The following is a 21,466-nucleotide window of genomic DNA, read 5'->3' on the forward strand; positions in this document are numbered from 1 at the left end:
GGAGAGAGGAAAGGAGAAAGAGAGGGAGGGGAGGGAGGGGAAGAGGAACAGAGGGAGAGAGAAGTGAGGGAAGGAGAGGGAGAGAGAGAAGGGAGGGAGGGAGGAGACAGAGAGGAGGGAGGATGTGGGACCATCTGGACATCTGGACTCAACACTAAACCTAGCTAGACAGCCTAGCCAATAAGCCCTAGGAATCTTGTTTTTTGCCTCCCCACAGCTAAAAGTATAGACTCTGTTTTGTTTTGTTATGGCTTGAATTTGAAATGTCCCCTGTAGATCCATGCACTGGGTTGGATGTCAGCAGATGGGGCATTTAGGACTGGACTGTGCAGACTCTGATAAACTAATCCACTGACAGTTTCACATTGATGGTTTTATTTGGGACATGATGGAAAAAAAGCTGGATACAGGGCCTCATATGGACAAAGGTTTCTCAGGGTGTGTGCCCTGGAAAGATGAGTATCCAATCGCCTTTTCTGACCTTCTTGGGCACCAGATATACACATGGTGCATACACAATAATCTAGAAAAATTTAAATATTCACCAGTCTGACACATAAATTTACAAAATCAACTATATTTTCATGCTTCAAAAGATTTACCAGTATGAAAAGACTTAAGTTTATATATGTGTGTGTATATGTATGTATGTATGTATGTGTATTTGTATAGACAGATAAAGGACTAAATGGGTCTCTCATATATGGCTTAAGAAAATCATGTCAAACTCAGAAACAAAACCCCCACACGTTATCCCTCATATGTGGATCCTAGCCTATAATGTAAACAAATAGGTATCACTGTGATACCTATTATAAACTTTAAAAAGGAGACCAAGAGAGGGTAATAGCAGGTAATAAGGAATGATAAAATGTAGGCAAAGAACGGCTATTTTAAAAGTACAGAACTTTACTGAGATGTATAGTTTGTGACTGTGCAAGTGTTTGAGTAATTCCTTAAACTCGCTCTGTGATGCTTCCATTTGTAAGTTAATCAGAATAAAGTGATTTTTAAAAAGTCTCAAAAAATGGAAAACAAAAAGACAAAAAAAATCCCTCTGTACTAACTCATGACCCCATTATGCCCAACTTCAGCATAATCAAATTCTGCATAATTTCAAAATATTAATTTTGAACTTTAAAATATATAGATTTTCATATATGATAATGACTCTTCAACTGACTAATAAATTCTAATAACTGGCATGCAAGTACTTTGAAAATAGAAACTATTATATTTCAGTTCCCATACATGGCTCAGTCATAACTATCAAATAGATTTAAAGAGCTAAATACAAGGAAGCACACAAAATATGAATTCTGTGAAGTCAATTTTGTAAATTCTTAAGCAGGTCTCTAATTAAATTCTCTCAGTCTAAAGCTCTGGGAGATTCAGAAGTACTGTAAGTGGAAACATGATTAACCAAATAGCCTCTAGCCTCTATCTCCTTACAGCAATAACCAGCATACTGAATCTTCAGAAAATACATTATCTGGAATTCCCCAAGAATATTCCCTGATTAAAGGTTTCCACTCACAGGCTGTTCAATCACTTATGTATGTGCAATAGAGAATGCCAAAGTATAGAAATTAATAGATTGTAAGGAGACAGAACAAAGCAACACACTCTGTGGTCCTAAAATATTATGATTCCCACAGTCTTCCTATAGTTTACCAGAATAAACAGTAATAACCACATATAAAGCCAATTAGGTTAGCACAATAATAAGGATGCCTTACTCAACTATGTAATTTCTAGGTATCATAGCATCCAAATGTATATCTTTTTTTAAATTAAAGCAAATTCTTTAACATGTATGGGTATTTTACCTTCATATATGCCTATGTACTAAGTGTGTATGTGATGCCCACAGAGGCCAGGAGAGGGCATCAGAATCCCAGCACCTCTTAAACTACTGAGCCATCTCTCCACTCCCAAACATCTCATAATAGTTCAATTCATTGTTTTCTGTTTACAGGTATATAATTGATACAGTCAAATCATTACAGGGCAGCCTTCACTTCACTGTAGATAGCTGAGTGTGTGTCTGTGTGTATGTGTGTATATACAGATATGGCTAAGGGCCTTGACTTTCAAGTCAGAACAACTTGATTTCAAATCCCAATTCTACTTAAGAGTTTTATGACTTTAGGCAAAAGATTCATCAAGTCTGTTTCCTCATCCACAAAAGATCCAACGTCACAAGGTGTCTACCACAAATAAACATTACACAGCACATCAAGTATTTTAGTAGAACGTCTGGCTTAAATGGCAGTTTAAAATCAAAGCAATTAAATAAAAGAATTTTAGACAAATCAGTATTACATAAAGAGAAATTTAAACTAAAACTCTAGAATCCCCAAAAAACATTAATACATTATTAAATAAAACTTTACATTTTTTCAAGAAAGAGACATGAGGACAAGACTATGAAATACTTAAGTAAATTTTAGTCAGCAATCATTAAAAACTTCAAATTTCTATTTTTCATCATCTTCACATTAAATTTGACAGTATACCATTTGTTCACAAGGTGATTTTTAAAATATGAGCCATACTGCTAGGTGTCATGAAGCTCTCTTAAATTTCTTAAAATTATATATGACAACTGTCTTATCAAGTAAAAAGTATTCATGTATATGGATTCTATCACCTTGAAATCAACAGTCCTGAAGTGCTCAAACTACTATATTTTTTAATGACCTATATAAAGTAATAGGGAATTACAAACACAAAAGTTCCAAAAGCTAAAAGACAACACACCACTTCATCAAAAAAAAAGGAAAACTTCATTCTGGATTGCAGACCATTATATTCTCTGAACAGAATCTCTATATGCACTTGGTTCTACTCTTTCTTCTTTACTTCCAATAGAATGTTGAAGTAAAACAACAGCTTGAAAAGCTAGCACAAGCCTCTCTGGCCAATAGGGAAGAAAGAAGATTTAAGTACTGGAAGTAATTGTTTTAGTTTTTTACCACCATGAAATAAACAGCAAAGACAGAGGAAATGTACACAGAGATAAGACACATGTCACAAAGCAGTCTGACCCCATGTACTGGAATAGTTTGCCTTCAACAGCAAATTCAGGGTAAGTCAACTCCATCTCTAGCTACCTACCATTTTCAAATATGTCAGTAAGTAAGGAGAGCTGGGAAAGTGCTAACTAGACTGGTGAATTTTATGTATTTTAATTTCTTTTGAATAGTGAGTTCTACTGAACAATTCAAGGTTCAGCTACTTTGGCATTTTCATCTCTGATAACTAAATCCAAGTTCACATTAGACTCTGAGACTCAAGGAAAAGTGGCCTTCCAACAGGGCTCTTCAACATCCTGTAGCAATTATTGAAATTTAAGAGTGATTATTTCATACTTCAGGCCAATTTCAGAACTAAAAAACTAAATCCATCAATAACAGCAAATGTCCTGTTAGAATACATTTTATAATGATCTAAAACACTATCAACATAACAAGTACTAGTAAACCTCCTGGTTCTTAAACCAACCGCCAGTATCTTTGGAAGTTATCTGAATTCCAAGAGCACAATTCCACATAAATATTTCACATATATATGACAAATGTCTAAAATTCTAAACTAGAAAATATCTGTCCCTTCATGCCCACTAAATTTCTAGTCTTTTTACTTAGAACCCTATTGCTTATTTATAATAATAAAGGGTTTAGGGTCATCAGTGCAACATAAACTGATTGAATGGTAGTTGGGAAGCTTCAGTGGGAGAATCACTTGAACCCAAAAAGTTGAGATCGTGCTGTGCAAACCAGTAAGACCTTGTCTTGGAAAGAAGGTGAAACACGTACACATGAATACACACATACGATACAACACTAAACACATTTAAAAAGCCAATGTGAGTCATTGAGGACAGTCACAAGGACTTAAACTCGTTATAATCTTGTTTCATTACAAAATGTTTGACTTCTAAATAACCTTACAAAGAAAATGTTTATGACTCCCAATTCCTAGAGCTGATGTATTCTATAGCTCCAGGGTACCACTAACTGAAGATATTCAACAATTGTGATATTTCAAATTAATTTCAGATAAGTCAGAACAGAAACCTGTCAAGTCTAATAATTACACAAAATTTTCAACCTAGAAACGAACTTGACAGGACATTATAATCCACTCAAAAGACTTACTAGAGAAATGTTACAAGGTTAAGTCATTTATTATAGCATGTGATGCAGCCTCCAAAAGAAATTTCCAGTGTGTCTGTGAGTCAAGCAAGCCAGAAAAGACAGTTTTGCAAGTGATCTCCTCCTCGGGCATTAGTGTCCAGATGCACCAACAGTGCTCCACTAGTGACTAGCTGTGCAAGGGCAAACCTCCAGCCTCAAGCAGGCTTACCCCTGGGCACATACAGAAAACAGGTATCACATTTCTATCTCACATAATTCTTTTGTTTTTGTCTTTAAGAGAAAAATTTTGAAATAGTACTAAATTCGTTTTGGTTTGGGGGACAGGATTAAGGTAGCTTCAAGCTCACTATGCAGCTAAGAATGACCCTGAACTGCTGATCCTGCTCAAGTGCTAAGATTACACCACATTAGGCTTAATGCAAACTCCTGATCCACATATTGCAGGCCAACGGTGTAATGGTATAACACATAGATCTCACCTTAGTACATACCACACAGTTATATACAGATCTAAGAATGGATTTTAGAATAGTATTTGGACTGTGTTATGAAATCTATGTTTCTCAATTATGACTATTCTCACAAGGTACTTTCTCTTTCAAAAATGTGGAAAAACAATAATATGCAATAGAAAAATTTTATAAACCACAATTTCTTAGGGAATTGTTATCCTGGTATAAATCTTCAATTTCAATCTTAAGCTTTGAATAAGTAAAAGTTCTAAGTTTTTTAGTTTGTTCCAACTACTCAAGTAACTACTCAGTGTTCCCCCATACTAAAAATATGTGTGTCACAAATATAGCTAATACCTAATGAGTTTAAAATGAACAACAACAAAATACACACTCCGGCTTTTGCAGTAAAATAATTCAGTGGTTATTCCAGAAGTCTAAATCTTAAGCAATACTGCAATAAACACAGTTTTAACTCATAAAAATCTTCCATACTCAGAAGCACAAAACAGGCCTAAAAAACAGTTGCTTTCCAACTAGCTGGTGGTAAATACGCCAAAATATGTCCCACCCTAAAAACAAGCCTCTTTATTATTTAAATATAAGATTTAGCAGCTGAATAAAAGTTATACAATAGAGAATATGAAAGCCTCACTTTAATACACTCTATATGACATACTTCTCTAAACTATTCCAAGACTTACCAACTACATACCTTCAAATCAGACTTTAGGGACAAATGATGACATTCTGTTTATCTTTCCAATACCAAAACACAGTTAAGAACGGAAAACAAAGGCACACTGATTTGAGCAAAACATGATATAACCAAAGAACAAACAGGCATCAAACGGCTGGGGTGTGTGGAAGAACGGCACGTCTCCCTGTATCTTCAGAAGTATGGGGTGGGAAGTGGGGAAAGAAACAAAGTGAATCCCCAACTTAGAACACATGCAATGAGGGGATGGTTAGAGGTCAATCTTCCCTAAGTCATATACTTATTCCAAAAGAGGAAAATATTCTCTTCACCATGAACATAATCCTGAGTCAGGTACTTAAAATTAAAATGGAATTTTAGCCTAGGAAGCAATGAAAGTTCTGATATGGGCTATGATTCTTTATCTCAAAATCAAACAAAAGTAGCATCTGACATTCACATTAGATGACTGTAAGTTCCATGAAAGATGGTCCCTTTTTCCATAACTGCATATTCTTGTCTCTTGGTATTTCTGTACACTCACTAATTAACTGAACCTCATTAGGAAGATAATGATGGTTTACTCAGGAGACACCTGCAACCTCAGAACCAAGAGTATTTCGATGGAGACCTATTTGATTGGCGAGGAAGGGCAGGCTGGGAGAAGGGAGGCATCAGGCACACGAGGCTGCAGATCAGAGCAGCTGCGTCCAGTTTTACACTTACTGGTTTGCTAGGGTACACGTTAGATAGATGCGTTTTTAGTTTCCCCACGGTCCAGTTCAAGAAGCAGCTAATAGTCTGGTCACTGTATTTCTGATTCGGAGCTTTAATGATGAGAGTCACCGGAATCTCCATCCCACTCTGGTCCATGGTGCTCTCCAAATCGGACAGTGTAGCGGCGCTGCAGCTAAGCCCTAACAGCGGGCAAGGCTGGGATGGGGGCAGACGTGAGTTCTCAATATTCTGGGTCCAAGTCAGTCACAAGCACATCGGGCGATACGAAGGCCATTGCCGGTACCAACGATGGACGGTGGCGGTGGGGGCGGCAAGCTCTGGGTGCCGGGCCGGGGGCGCAGCTGTCCCCGCCAGGTCTGGGCTCCGCCTGGCTCCAGACTGCGGAGGAAGGCGGGCAGGCGACCTGGGGAGGACGCGAAGGACAGGCCCCGGCGGACCGCTCAGCGCCCCGCCCCTGCCGCGACCCCCGAGCTGAAACGCAACAAGGCCCTACGCGAGCACCCGCGCGGCCTGAGCGGCTGAAGGCGGCGGCGGCCGGGGAGCGAGCCTGAGAGGAAGGTGGCGGCGGGGAGCGAGCCTGGAAACAGAAGGCGGCGACCGCCGCAGGGCGAGCCTGAAGAAAAGAAGGCGGCGGCCGGAGAGCAAGCCTGGGGGAAGCAAGGCCGCGACCGCAGAGCGAGCCTGGAGGAAGGCAGGCCGCGGCCGAGAGCGAGCCTGAGGAAAGCAAGGATGCTGCTCCCAGCAAGCCCGAAAGAAGGAAGGCCGCGACTCCGCGGCGCTCGCCCTCCCGGTCTCGCGGGGCGGCGCGGTGGCGGGGGGCGACTGGGCCGCAGGCGCGGCCGGGCGGCAGGTGGTAGGAGGAGGGCGGGGACGGGGCAGCGGCGCCGCGCGAGCGCCCAAAATTGTTGTTATGAGGAGGGTCTGGGTCCCGGGTAAGCCGGAAGGCGCAGGGCGGAAGTGCGTCACGCTCGCGGCACTCCCTCTCGCCTGGCCGGGTCAGCCCCGCCCGCGAGGCCTGCTGGGCCGCTGAGTGGCCGGTGCGCTCCCCGGGCCCGGCGAGGCGCGACCACTGGCGGCGCGGCTGGCGCTGGCGTACCCCCCCCTTCACCACACCCCCGAAAGTGGAGGAAGTGCTCCGCCCCACGAGCTGGCTCGGCAAAGTTAATAATATCATATCCTTCCTGACGCTGAGTCAAACTTAGGCTCTCATTTTCCCCGGTGTCAGCTGCCTGCAAAACAGTGCCACGTCGTGTGGGGAACTCGGGCTCAAACCTGAGCTCACCCCGGCTTTGTGAAGGAAGCTCTAGTTAGCCGTCTCCGAGGATGCTCCCTGTCTTACTGTGAGTGTAAAGCCAGGCGTGTCTGTCAAACCTCCGTCTGTCACAGTCCCTTTTAATTCTCACAAAGTTTGCCAGGTTCTTGCGTCAACTGTGTGTTCAGTGCAGTGGGACGTGATAGGTGGACGGTAGTGCTAGTTTCTGTTCGCAGTTTAGACCTGGCAGGGCAAGGGGGAGTCCACTGTCGCACCCTGCCCTGTTCATTTTTGCAGTGGTTAAGGAGTCCCGACAGTAAATTAGAGTTCGTGACGTGTGCACTTTCACAGCTCCCGGGTTCCACTTGAAGGGAGGGGTTTTCAGGAGCCGGTCTCTTCCTTTGCCCTAAGGAAGGACTTCAAGCTGAAGCTGCCACTGGATTAGTGAGTAACCAAGGGGAAATTCTTCACTGGTTGGTTAATAGGGGCGGAATCCGCTACATTAACGGTTCTCAACTTGTGGGTCGCGACCTCCCTTCACAAGGGTGGTGCGTCAGATATTTACATTAAGATTCATAATAGCAAAAGTACACTTGTGAAGTAGCAACGTGGGGCGGGGGTGGGGGCTGAGGAGATGGCTCAGAGGTTAAAAGCACTGGCTATTCTTCCAGAGGTCCTGAGTTCAATTCCCAGAAACCACAATGTGACTCACAACCATCTATAATGAGATCTGGTGCCCACTTATGACATACAGGCATACATGCAGGCAGAACACTATATATATATATATATACATATATGTATATATATATATATATTCATTCTTTATGGTTGGGGGTCACCACACATAAGCAACTGTATTAAAGGTTCGCAGCATTCCGAATACCCTTGATATTGTAGCTGTACTGCCTCAAATTCCGTTTTTTGGTTAGAGTGAAATCCCCATTGCACTGTGACCATAGCCCTCTAGACCCCAGGTTTTCTGTAAAACTGCTCTTTATTTGCCCAGTCACCCATGGGACCTTGATTCTAGCTAAAATCATTTTTTCGGATTCCCTTGAAGCTCGTGACTATTTGACTTTGAAGCGCTTGTACGTTCATGAGGAACATGAAGAAACAAACACGAAGGAAAAGAAAAAAGAAAAAAAAAAAAGGCAGAACAAAGAGCTGGGCTGGGTCCTTAACGACATTGTGATCTGTCTTCAAAAGGTTTGTTTCATGTCAGAATCCTTTTGGATCCAGGAAATTCCTCCAACCCCCACCAACCAATTCTGCAGCTCTTGTCAAGTAGGCTTATGACTTGAGCTTGCAAGACTCCTTTAGAGTTGATGTAACCTTGTCACGCAGCACTATAAGATGTACATTAGGGACAAAATGTTTATAATTATTAAGATATTAAGGCATTTCACAGTGGTAAATAGAATCCATCAAAGGTATACTAGCGTAGACAAAAGACATTAAAACAAAATGATCAAGAAATTATGTTTTATATGAGATGATTTTAAAATTTATGAACTTATATTAAGAAGGTTCCTAAAAATAGCTTTGCTCCTGTTGAACTGGGTCAAATTCTGCACATTATGTAAACATTCCATTTTATTAAAATGTGTAGGTATAGAATAATATTGGAAATGGTGGTCCCAGAATATTGGTTCTGTTTGACTTGGAATTTGGGATGAGTCTGGGATGACCAAATGATAGCAGTTGGTAAAGGGCTTTTATGGCACTAACATGCCATTTAAAAATCTCTTTATATGCGGTAGATAAAAATTTGGAAAATGCAAAAGAACAATTGTTTGCATCACTTATAATTTGTTACTAAAGACAAAGTCTAAGGTAAACCCGTGCTTTTTGTTTGTTTATTTGGTTCTTGGTGGGTTTTGTTATCTTCATTAAGAATATAGCTGTAACAGATTATAAAAATTTTGTGATAGTTGACTAATGTTTTTCAGCAATATTAACTTTCCTGTACACATAAGCTAGTGGGTTTTACCATGGGGTAAAACTCTTGAGAAAAAAAAAAAGGTAAAAGAAATTTAAAAAAATAATGAAAAGTGATTTCCCATAATTGTGAAATGCTTACTTTAATTCTTTTAATCTTCAAGATAGAGGGCAAGGATAGCTCAAGAAGTATATTTGATGTATTCTGTGAGATTCTAGTTTCTTCTTAAAATTTGTAGAAAATCAAGGCTTTGTATCTAAAATCTGAAGTACCTTCGGGGAACTTAAAATACTTTGAGGCTGTTGGTTGGTATATACTGGCTGGCTGGTTGGTTGATTGATTTATTTTGGGATAAATGGCTCTGTGTTAAGACATCTTGCAGTTGCAGGTTTCAAAGGTGATATTGGCCATCTGGCTTCTTTCACCATCCTGGTCATTTATTTATTTAGTTTATGATGCTGTGCCATAAAATATCTACTCAAGTTTCAATCATATGCAGGGCTATTTAAAACACACACACACACACAACACACCTGTATATCAAAATTAGTTCATTTCTGCACTATTTTTAAAAATCCTAATTGGTCTCAGGTGATTTTTAAAAATCCTAATTGGTCTCAGGTGTTTGATATAAACTGTCTTATGGAAGATGGAAAAGAGCTGGCCCAGTGGTACACACCCGTAATCCCAGCTGTGGGGCTGAGACTGAAACAGGAGGATTCTTGGAGCTCAAGAGTTCAACCCTCCAACCCCCATCAATACCCAAGGCAGGTGGGAGAACTGGCCCTAAAGTCAGAGCAGAGCAGGAGAGCTGGCCCTGCCCCCTCATCAGCTGCAGCACTTGGGAGAATGGTCCTTACACCTCACGTGGGCAACACAGTAGAGCTAGGCATGAAGGTGTAGGTGGGGGAGAACCAACCTGAAGGTCATGAAAGTCAGAGAACTGGCCCTGCCCCGTGCTCATTGCTGCAAGGAGTGAGCTAGCCAGGGCAAAACTGGAGAGCCCACTCAGGTGGCTAAGACAGAGAAGAACTGGAAGGTTCACCAACCCTGCAACTACCCAGACCCAGAACCAGGGTTATGGGTTGGCCCCCTCCAACATCCACCCCATCTGTGATCTGCTGGAGCAAAGGGTGTTGAGGGTATGAGGGATTATCAGTACTGTGGACCCAGGGCTGTAGGATCTCCATGACACAAGGCAGCAACAGGATGTCCAGGAAGAGTCCCAGTGAGGGCCCAGTGTTGATGGTGCAGCAGAGACCAGGAGCCTCAAAACAAGACCAGTGATTCTTTTTGATGAACACCTGCATGTAAAAATACATGGATTAAAGGGTTTACTGAATGACTCACTGTGTCACATTGCAGCTTCCATGACAGCTTTCCCCTTTCTTCCTCCCCCCCCCCTCTTTTTTCCCTTAAATTTTATTTTATTTTGGGGTGGAGAGGGAGATGGGTGGAATCAGGAGGCATGATGTGAAAGACACAAAGAATAAATTTAAAAAACCAAATTAATATTTTAAGAAAAGTTCAAAACCAGGGCAACTTAATGAGGCATCATCTCAAATAAATAAATAAATAAATAAATATACATACATACATACATACATATATATAAATATATATATATATATATATATATATATATATATATATATATATACTCATAGCTAACAAGACACATCATAAGAAAAGCTTTCTGGAAACATTTTAGAGGCAGCTAGATCAGCATCCCAAATACCACAGGCACTCTTCCCACATTTCTGAAGGGCTAGGAAACATTTGCAGAGGAAGGAGAATCCTAGTTTTCAGTGTATTATGGCCAGTTGCATAAACAGCCACAGCTGTTATAAGTGAGTTAAAGTCTGCAGTGTTTGCATTCATTGTTAAGCCTACTCTTCTCCTTTGATTAATTCAAAATGTGTTTATTCTTGCTTTTTATCAGTGCTATGGATGGAAAGCACGGTCTCATGCATACTGGGAAAACACTCTGTCACTAAACTTCATCCTTAGCACAAAATAAAAAGTATTCTTCTTAAACTCTTTTCACATGTATTTATGATGTGTGGGGGGACATATTCTTTTCTCTGAGAATATTATTATAAAATAAACTACCTGAAAGCACTGTGAGTTAGAGTTTTGTGAGCTATTTAATGGCTCTGTTTCAGGGTCTTAATGGTATTGCATCAGCTGATAATCAGTCATCTAAAACTTCAGTAAATAAAAGAGGACCGTCTTTGCAAGTATCTGACTATACCTCTTGTAAATTGGTAGGGATTATTGGTTAATGCCTAAGTTCTTCTCTTTTTAGGCCTCTTTACAGGTCTGCATGAGTGTCCCACACATGACAGCTGGATTTCCCTAGAATAAGATGTCCAAGAGACCTTGTAAATCATTTGTTCACCTCTGTTGTGCTGATCACATTAACTAGCCCTGAGAAGATGTGAAGAGGATAGACTTGAGAACCAGAAATGGAGTGTATTGGTCTCGTTCCAGGCAAGCTACCATAATATATTTGACTAAAGTGCAGCACATCTCATCTCCTTCTGCGTATAACTGTCCAGGAAGAATGCCAGTGGCTCACAGCTACCCTCCCTTCTGCTGACAGGCTTTCAGATGCTTCACTGATGTCTTAGTCCTACAGTTAGAACTATTGTCTGTTTCTCAAATGTCTGTTGTTTTTGTTGCTGAAAAGCAGCATTCAAATACAATTAAAAATATGACATTAAATTTAAACAAGAGGAGAGTTATCACCCTAGCCAGCAGAGGGGAAGTAGCTCTAATCTTCCTGCAGAGATAGGCATGCAGGGCACACATACTCCTGAACCTTCTACAGGTTTGTATTTTTATATACATATATCCATTTACCTACAGGACAGTATCTGGCTCATTTACAGTGCTTCTCAGAGGCCAGTGAAATAGAGTTCTCATTATGAGTTTTTTTTTTTCAATTAAAAAAGTGGCCAGTTAACATTATTGTAAGATTTCAGATATGCCCTCCTTTGCTTGCTTTAAGAAATAGTCAATCATATGAACACTTACTTTTGCTAGCTGGCATGAACTTAAGCTGCCAATAGAAGGCATTGGAGAGATCTCTACCTGGTAGTATGTTTTCTTTTCCTTTTTTCTTTTTTTAGAATTTATTTTTATATGTATTAGTGTTGTGCTTGTATTTGTGTGTGTGTGTGTGTGTGTGTGTGTGTGTGTGTGTGTTATGTCATGTGAGTGTCTGAGGAATTCATAAGATAGATCCCCTGGAACGGGAGTTGTGGATTATTGTGAGCCAATGTGGGTTCTGGGATTTGTCTTCTGCAAGAGACTCTGGTGGGCTCTTTCTTTCTTTTCTTTGTTTCTTTCTTTCTCTTACCTTCCCTTTCTTTCTTTTTTGTTGTTGTTTTGTCTTGTTTCTGATGTTTTATTTTTCTATTTTTCAAGAGTAGAACTTACTATGTAGACCAGGCTGGCCTCAAACTCACAGAAATCCACCTGTTTCTGCCTCCTGAGTGCTGGGATTAAAGGTGTGCACCACCACCACCTGGCTTACTTAGACAGGCTCTTTCAGTGCATGTAATCTGCAACTTTTTCAGCACCAGGCTCCACCACAGCTCCCATGGCTGTCTATCCAGTTCATCCTGAGGCAAACTTGCAGGCAGCTTCACAGATAGCTTCCTTGGACCCCTTCACCTGGCTTCCCCATGGAATACCATGAGTGCCCCTCTCACTGATTAAGTAGCTTTGCATAATCACAGAACTTTGGATATCCAGTGGGACACACTCTCTGAGGTTCTGTATGACTGAGCCATAGTCCTGAGGGTAGTGACCTATCTCTATATGTATTATTCCTGTATTCCTTAGTGTTTTGTTCCTTTCTAGCCATCTGCTCGCTCCTCCATTTCCTTGTAATAAGTAGGAATTCTTTTAATTGAACCTTTGTGTTCAAAATATTGTATGATATGTCTTTTTTTTTTTATTATTCACCCTGGACTACTACAGAATTGGTTTCAGGGATGACCTCAGGAGGTAGACACATAAAGACAAACTGAGAATCAATTTAGTCGTATCCTTTCACTGAGTCCTTTCCCAGGAAGATGTAGTGCTAGAGACCTCTGATATATAGGGGTATTTCAATTAGAGTTCCCTCTGAATTTGGTGGTGAGATAATGAAGCAAATGGTCATGTGGCTCAGTGTTGTTGTCCTTGACTGTTATGGCTATTACAATAGCTGTAAAATGGCCAAACTTAGACTCTTGTGCTCTTGAGCAGTTCTAGAAAGAAAATAAGTCCCTGTCCCAGCCACAGCATGAGTCTAGAATATGTCTGTTATAACTGAAAATGAATGTTTTAGTTCTTGTGGACATGGAGTGAGAGATACTATTAAAAACCAAACACAAATTTTATTTTTGGCCTATGTATGTATGGTTTACTGTGCTGCCTGAACTGGTCTCAAACCTTGAATTCAAGAAATCTTCCTACTTTGGCCTCCACAGTACTGGAAATAAATGCTACCACTCCTAGTTTCAATTTTTTAAGAGTTTCTGACTTGGGTGCACAGTTATATCCAATTTTTGGATATATAACATTTGCTTTGAGCCAGCTCAAACTATCAGTCCTGAAAATGCAAGTCACTCAAAACTTCTAAGGTTTTTCTACTAGCAAAAGTGGTGTTCCTGTTGGATGAGCTTGAAGTCAGCAGCAGCCCACATTTGCAACAGCTTTCCTGGCATGGCAGGACTAACGAAATAATGCTGAGCTGCTTTGTATCTCAGCTGCAGAGTAAGGGACTGCCTTCTGCAAGAGCTGAGATGGCATTAGTGAGAGGACCCACACTGAGGAAGTTTTGAAATCACTCTCCCTTCTAGACCAGGTACACTGTAAGGCGATGATGCCATTCAGATGAACCTGCTGATGTGGCTGAAGTTAGGGGACAGCATCTCAAAAACAAAAAAGTGGACCTCTTTTAGAGGTGTAATGTGAACTTGGAGTCAGAGAAGCTTGAGAGCTCTAAGCAAGGTAGTGTTTGCACTAGTTGCTGTTACAGAGAACTAAGGATAATCTACTTTCCAGGAGTTCACAATCCAGTAGGAGAAAATGAGGCAAGCACTCAGTGACTATAAAAACAAATAGAGTGAGGGAGGTGCCCAGTCCTTTCTGTATTGCCAGCTAAGAGCAGAATAAAGTGAGGAAAAGCATGCAAGCTATATATATTAAAGTAAGCTGGAGCCATTTTCCAAATGCAAACAAGTTTGCCTAGTTTTTCCTTCCCACACTCTTTTCCACAATTTCTCCCATGTTTTATGTTAACATCTACCCAGTGCCTTTCCTCCAACTCAAATGAGACTCAGTTTGCCCTGTATGGAAACAGACCCTGTAAGACACATGAACTAGGATGGTCCCCAGACTTACTGGCTGTCTGTTTCATACCTGCAATTCTCTACTTCTCCACTGGATCATTTTCTTTTTCCTATGTAGAGACAGGATCTCACTGTGTAGCTTTGGCTGGCATGCACAGTCATACTCAGGCCTGTGCCATCCCCAGCCCACTGCCATTCTTGAGGACAGCCTCATTCTTTCCATCACACTCTCCACTGCTGTCTCCCATTTGACTTGTAATCACCATTGCAATGTCCTTATCATGGTGGTGGTTTCCCAACTAAAATCTAAGGCTAGACCAGGCACAATGCCACAAGTCTCTGAGTACTCAAAAGGCAGAGGAAGGAGGCTCACCAGATGTTCAAAGGTATATATACTGAATTCTAAGGACACTGTCTTTCTAAGGCCAGATGTATGTAGAATCAGGAAAATAAATATGGATTAGTGCGACTGACAAAGGTAAAAAATGGGAAATAACAAGTCAAGTGCTTCAAATACTAGAAGCCTATTTCATTTATTCATTCTGATTATTCAGTGATCCAAATATACCCTTTATGTTCTTTATCTCATCTTGAAAACATTTCTAAAACCATACAAACCACTTAAATAGTTATATAAATAGTCAAGAGGCAATGCCAAATTTTTCTGAGAGCATTCTCAGTGGAGCTCACATATTTTACTTCATTTATCTCTTTTGTATATTGCTCTCCATGACTTCCTACAGTTTGTAAACTGAGCCTTTGAAAATGCAAGTTAGTGAAAATTTATTGAATTCCAAGTGTTAGAAGATGCTGGGACAGCTTCTTGAGCATAACCTTTGCAGTAGTCATCCTTCAAAAATGCACAAGTTTATCCCCAAAGGCATTTATGTTTAATAGCTTTAATGCCATGGAAGAATGCTTAGTTCTGCTGTAGGAATGGATAGCCAAAATCACTGCAATACAAAGAAAAATGTGTTATGGGACCTCTATTGCAGATGTGGAGTGTGCTGGGTGTTAGTACAGGATAATCTCTTTGAGTTCTTTCAAGATAAACCCTGAATGCCACTTTCAGACTTACCCTTGCCACATCCTTAGAGGCTTCCATGCTTCTATGTAAAGTGAAATTTTGAGTTAACTGTATGGTAGCTCATTAATATGCCTGTCTCCTACTTGGTTAAATGTTGAACTTTATATCACCATTGCTCCCACCTAATACTTTTTGCACAATAATAAATACTATCAATTAGATGATAATTCTCATTTTGCATGGGCTATAGAGAAATAAATAATTTGTTAAGGATCAATAATTTAGTAATTAATTGAACACTAGCCTTATAATTCTGTTAACTTCCCATTCATTTCTATTTAATATCACTCTAGGTACAGTCACATAGAGCTGTTGTATGACTATTTTATGTCCTCTCTCTTGTGTGGTGATAAACAATAGAGTGTGTGGGAACATGTTGAACATGTTGGGATTACAATACAGAGTTAAGCAGAAAGACTAAAAATTGCCACATGGACAACGTTCCAAAGCATGGTGTAACACATTACATCTGCTAGGAGTCTTGTGCATCTGAAAACAACACCCTGATTACCAAGTTGCTTCTTATCCACCCAGAAAAGTAAGGAAAAATAGCCACAAGATTCAGCATTCTGCCTAATCCTTATCTCTTATGCATGGTCTCAAATTTAAGGATTGGCCTTAACAGAGCCAACTTCTTGCAGCTCCTTTGGCAAACAATACTTTAATCTGGTAACAGTTATTGTACATGTGTCTAGGATTTTCTAAAAGTGTTACATGCTTGGAACATTTGTGTCGATGAAAGTCATTCTTTGTCTAACACAGACATCTTTTATTCATTTCCACTGCAAATTACAGATCAAAACATAATGCTCAAAGATGAGGAAATCTTGAGGCAGCCTTCTTATGAACCAGAGACATTTATAAGGATGACAAAGAGCCTACAGCAGTAGGTAAGTTTACAGAAAGTCAAAACCAGTTCATGTGGGATGATATTCTTTGATCATCCTATTTCTAAACTGTTTCTCCAAGTTATCATTAAAATTTCTTTAAAAGGGCTAGAGAGGTGGCTCAGCAGTTAAGAACACTTGCTGCTCTTCCAGATGACCCATGTTCAGTTCCCAGAACCCACATTGAGTAGCACACAACAGCCTGTAACTTCATCTGAAAGGAATCTGACAACCTCTTCTGGCCTCCATAGGCACCCACACATACATAACTTGCATACATGTGGACACATCTATATACGTATAAATCTTTAAATTTTTTTCCTTTAGAAATCTTCATTCTGGAGGCATGATCTTATGGTATAGAAGTCATCTTTAAGGGATTTTGTATTGACTACAATTTTGTTTGAAAGTTTTTTATAACTTTATAAAATGTTTAATTTATTATGGGCTCTTACCAATCTAAGGCAGTAATTCTTATTTCTTGTTTTCTAATTGGATATATATATATGTATATATAATTGGATGTGTATATATATATATATATTATATACATACAGAATTTTTAAAGTAATACAGAATTTTATGGGGTGTTTGTTTGTTTGTTTGTTTTTGTCTTTTTTTGGCTTAAAAGTGTATTTGTAGAGACTGGAAAGATGACTTGGTAGTTAAGAGCACTTGCTGCACTTGCAGATGACATAGGTTCAGTTCCCAGCACCCATATTAGGCTGTAACTCCAGCTCCGAGATATCTAGCATCCTCTTTTGGCCTCTGTGAGCAGTGCATGCATGTGTTGCATATAAATACATGCAAGCAAAAAAAAAAAAAAACACTCATAAAATAAATTTTTTTTAAATTTCCCAGGTGGTGGTGGCACATACCTTTAATCCCAGCACTCTGGAGGCAGATGCAGGTCCACTGTGAGTTTAAGGCCAGCCTGGTCTACAGAGCAAGTTCAAGGACAGCCAAGGCTATTACACATGAAAGCCTGTCTCAATAAATCCTTTTTAAAGTATATTTGCAAATTTTATTCTATATGGTCACACTCATATGTATATATATATACATACACACATACACACAACACACACACACACACACACATATATATATATATGTACATAGTTCTATAACTATGCATAGTTTGGAAATCAATGTTCCTTACCAATGAAAGAACTGGTCTTTGGCACTAGGACACCTTTCCTCTTAAGCCCTCACCAAGCTCTGACAATGGGAAGTAAGCAGTTCAAGGAAAAATGACAAGTTGATTCAATAGTATGAACTAGATCCCATTCCTGCACTGAGAGGCAGATGTTGTCATTGGGTTTGACCCACTTGCTTACCTTTCTGGTCTAGAGGAGCCTCCATTACAGATTGGTATATGCCAATAAATGCCTCCTGTGCTAAATATCACAAGGTTGCACAGTAACCAGGATTCTATTTACAAATGCTTTGTAGGAATAAAGATACAACATTAGCAATGTCAATGTGAAATTGGATAAAATTTAATCTACTTTTTTTTTTTACCACTGATTGCAATAAGCCATAGTTACCTTATAGCCCTTATATAAACAGGATGCCTCATGTAGTCTCTACAGGAATATAAATGAATATTATGCTTTGGGGCAATAATTTAATAATGCAGCTCAAATTCTCAAAAGCAAACTATAATCCAGGAGAGATGGATGCATCATGATGCTGCATTTCATGACTTATGTGGTAGATACACTTTTTTGGTTGTTTTGTTATTTTATTGCTTGTTTTTAGAGAGACTGCCACTCTGCAGCCAAGACTGGTGTCTATCTCATGGTAGTCCTCCTGTCTCAGCCTTTCTTGTCTCATGTCACCACCCAGCTTGTTTATTATTGTATATATGTAGAGCTGGGGAGATAACTCAGTGGCAGAGTACTTTCCTAACATGCACAAAGTTCTGAGTTCTACCTCTGTACAAACACACACACACACACACACACACACACAGTGTATATGTACTGTAACTATGCTATATTTCATAATTTTAAAACCATTAAAGGTGTATATGATATTCACTCTAAACAATTCTTAAGTTTAAGAGGAGTGTGAACAGTGAATTAATGTAGAACATTGGTTATATTGGCAGTATTTAGCTACTATAACTCTAGTCACCTGAGAGGCTAAGGCAGAAAGATCACAAGTTCAAGGCCAGACTTGGCTACATAGTAAGATTTTGCTCCTAAATAAAAGAAAAAATTAAAAAGTGCTGAAAATGTAGCTTAAGAGTGTTTGCTTAGTATGCAGGCAGCCCTGAGTTTAATGCTAAGTTTTTTGTTTGTTTGCCCCCACCACTACCCCCAGACAGGATTTCTCTGTGTAACAGCCCGAGCTGTCCTGGAACTTGCTTTGTAGACCAGGCTGGGCTCTGCCTCCCAAGTGCTGCAATAAAAGGCATGTGCCACCATGCCCAGCATCAAAGCTTTATTTTGTTAAATAAAACTTCACATATCCATACAGAGGAAAATTATACATCTTTTAAAATTATATGTAGACAAATGTATATTAAGAACTTGTTCATAATGTAAGGAGTAAAATACTGCAAAAACTGTCTTCAATTCCCACTATTATAACCAAATACGGTATAAAGTTTAAAAGGGAAGGTTTAATTTGGCTCACATTTAAGTCCATGGCTGCTGCTCATTGCTCTGGGCCTGTCACAGTATGGTAGATCCTGGTAAACACATGTGCAGAGGAAAGCCCAACACTTCAGTAGCAGGATGTGAAAGGGAAAGCAGAGTAGACCTGCAGTGCCCCACATGCATTATGAGGCTTACTGATGAAGCCTCTAATGCCCCTAGGGGGCCCTTCCTCTTCCAATAACTGAGAAGCAAGCCTAGGAAACATGGGCCATTGGGAAACATGATCCAACTTCTAGCAACAGTTCAGTAAGGTTCCTAGAAAATCATTGCTGTATGAGGAAATGCATGTAGATGTGTGTGTGTGTAATGGGAATGAGTGGACATGGTACTTTTTTTAATGTTTTCTCAATCTTCTAAATGAATTTATTTAATTTTTGTTATGATAAAAGCTATTTTTAAAGCTAAGCCCTTTTATTTTTTCACTTAGCGGCAGTTTCTTAGTTCTTATCTTTTAGTGTTTATATGTATGTGCGATATACATGTGTGGACATGTGTGGAGGTCGGAGGACAACCATCACAAGTTTTCCTTCAGGTGAGATCTGAAGATCAAATTTAAGTTGTGAGCTTGCACGTCATGAGCTTCTACCAATGAGCAAACATACTGGCCCTTTCCTTTTTAAAATAAAATGTACTTTATTAAAAAAGTTTTTCACAGTCTTTGATATTAGTATATTTTGTGTGTGGACAATTTCAGTGGATTTATAGAGACATTTCAATATGTTGTGTTTATATACATATGGGTCTATGTATCATGAGTGCATATAGTGTATAGGTACACATGTGTAAGCCGGCACATGAGTACATGTGTGTATGCATGCAGGTGGATGCCGGAGGTCAACTTTCAGTCTCATTTCTCAGAGACATTCGCCTTGGGGGATTTTTTGTTTTGTTTCTAAAGATTTCTATGTATGAATGTTTTTCTGCATGTATATCAGAAGACATTGACTGAGCTCCCAAAACTAGAGTCATAGATGGTTGTGAGACATTATGTGGGTTCTGGGAAATGGACCCAGGCCCAGATCCTCTCCAAGAGCAACAAGTACTTTAACCCACTGTACCATCTCCAATTAGCTCTTAATTATCTGGAAATGCCTAATTTTCTGAAATAGAGACTGGGACATAAGGCTTGCCAGTGAGACTAGACTGGCTGGCAAGCAGGCCCCATGGACCACCTTTCTCTCCCAATACTAGGACTAGAAAGAGTTATCACCCTGCTGGCTTCTTATGTAGGTCTTATGGCCCAAGGTCAGGTCCTCAGGCTTGTGTGGCAAGAAAAACACTTTACCCACTGAGCCATCTCCTCAACCCTCAGGTTTTAAGTTTTAATCTCAAGTTTCAAATAGTAGTGTTCTTAAAGAATTCTTCCCTAAATCACAATTAATGATGAAAAAGGAATCTACATTTATGTTTAAAATATATTTTTCCATCTTTTGGGTGAAGGCCTAGTCTTTTAAGTGACATTAAAGTCATAGGTTTATGATTTATTTTATGTCAATAAATTTCAATACACATATATTTAATGTCTGTTGATTTTCAAGATGAAATGTACACCCAGAAGACAGGAAGCCAACACTGTGAAATGTACTGTTGTTGCATTAACCACACCAGCCGCTGGGTGTCTCCATTGCATCACCCCACTCAGTATCTCTGGTGGAAGTTTGCAGAGATGGAGAGCAAAGCTTTATTCACAATATCCTTTCTTTATACTTAAAAAATATTTTCCATATGTATGAGTGTTTTTCTCACATATATTTGCACCATGTGCATGTCTGGTGTCTGGGGAGGTCAGAAGAAAACCTCAGATCCCCTGGAGCTCAAGTTAGGGACCATGGTGACCATAAGGTGCTGAGATTCAAACCCAGATCCCATGCCAGAACTGCTGAGCTGTCTCCAGTTGCTTCACATAATTCTAAATTAAGAAGACCCAGCATTTTACTGCCAGATAGTCTATTGAGAAACAGTTCTCTCTATATGTGTCATATTTTCTTCCTTTTATTCATAGCTGGACACTTCATTTACCAAGGAAAGGAAACCTTATTGTACTTTAATAGCTATCATTTTAAGAGTCTAATAATCAAATAAAAACATGAGACCACATGCAGTGCAGTTCTTTTATAGAAGTGGAGTTCTACATTTCTTCTTACAGTAAGTGTCAACCAGGTAGCAGCATTATGTGCAGAAGAAAACACCATCACCTACAGAGATGGTCTCTAGTGAGGGATTTTCAAGAC

At 39.7% G+C, this 21,466-nt stretch overlaps 1 protein-coding gene across 1 annotated transcript in view; it reads right to left on the bottom strand.

Annotated features, from left to right (window-relative positions):
* The window catches only part of Herpud2 (HERPUD family member 2), a 40,923-nt gene extending 34,593 nt beyond the window's left edge, over positions 1-6,330 (bottom strand). The window contains exon 1 of the mRNA XM_051196915.1: positions 6,039-6,330. Within this exon, the coding sequence (XP_051052872.1) occupies positions 6,039-6,185 (147 nt within the window). The 5' untranslated portion in view covers positions 6,186-6,330. The remainder of the gene's footprint in view (positions 1-6,038) is intronic.
* Between the last annotated feature and the right edge of the window lie 15,136 nt (positions 6,331-21,466).

Source organism: Phodopus roborovskii, unplaced genomic scaffold (assembly GCF_943737965.1).
Source record: "Phodopus roborovskii unplaced genomic scaffold, PHOROB, whole genome shotgun sequence".
Taxonomy (NCBI): domain Eukaryota; kingdom Metazoa; phylum Chordata; class Mammalia; order Rodentia; family Cricetidae; genus Phodopus; species Phodopus roborovskii.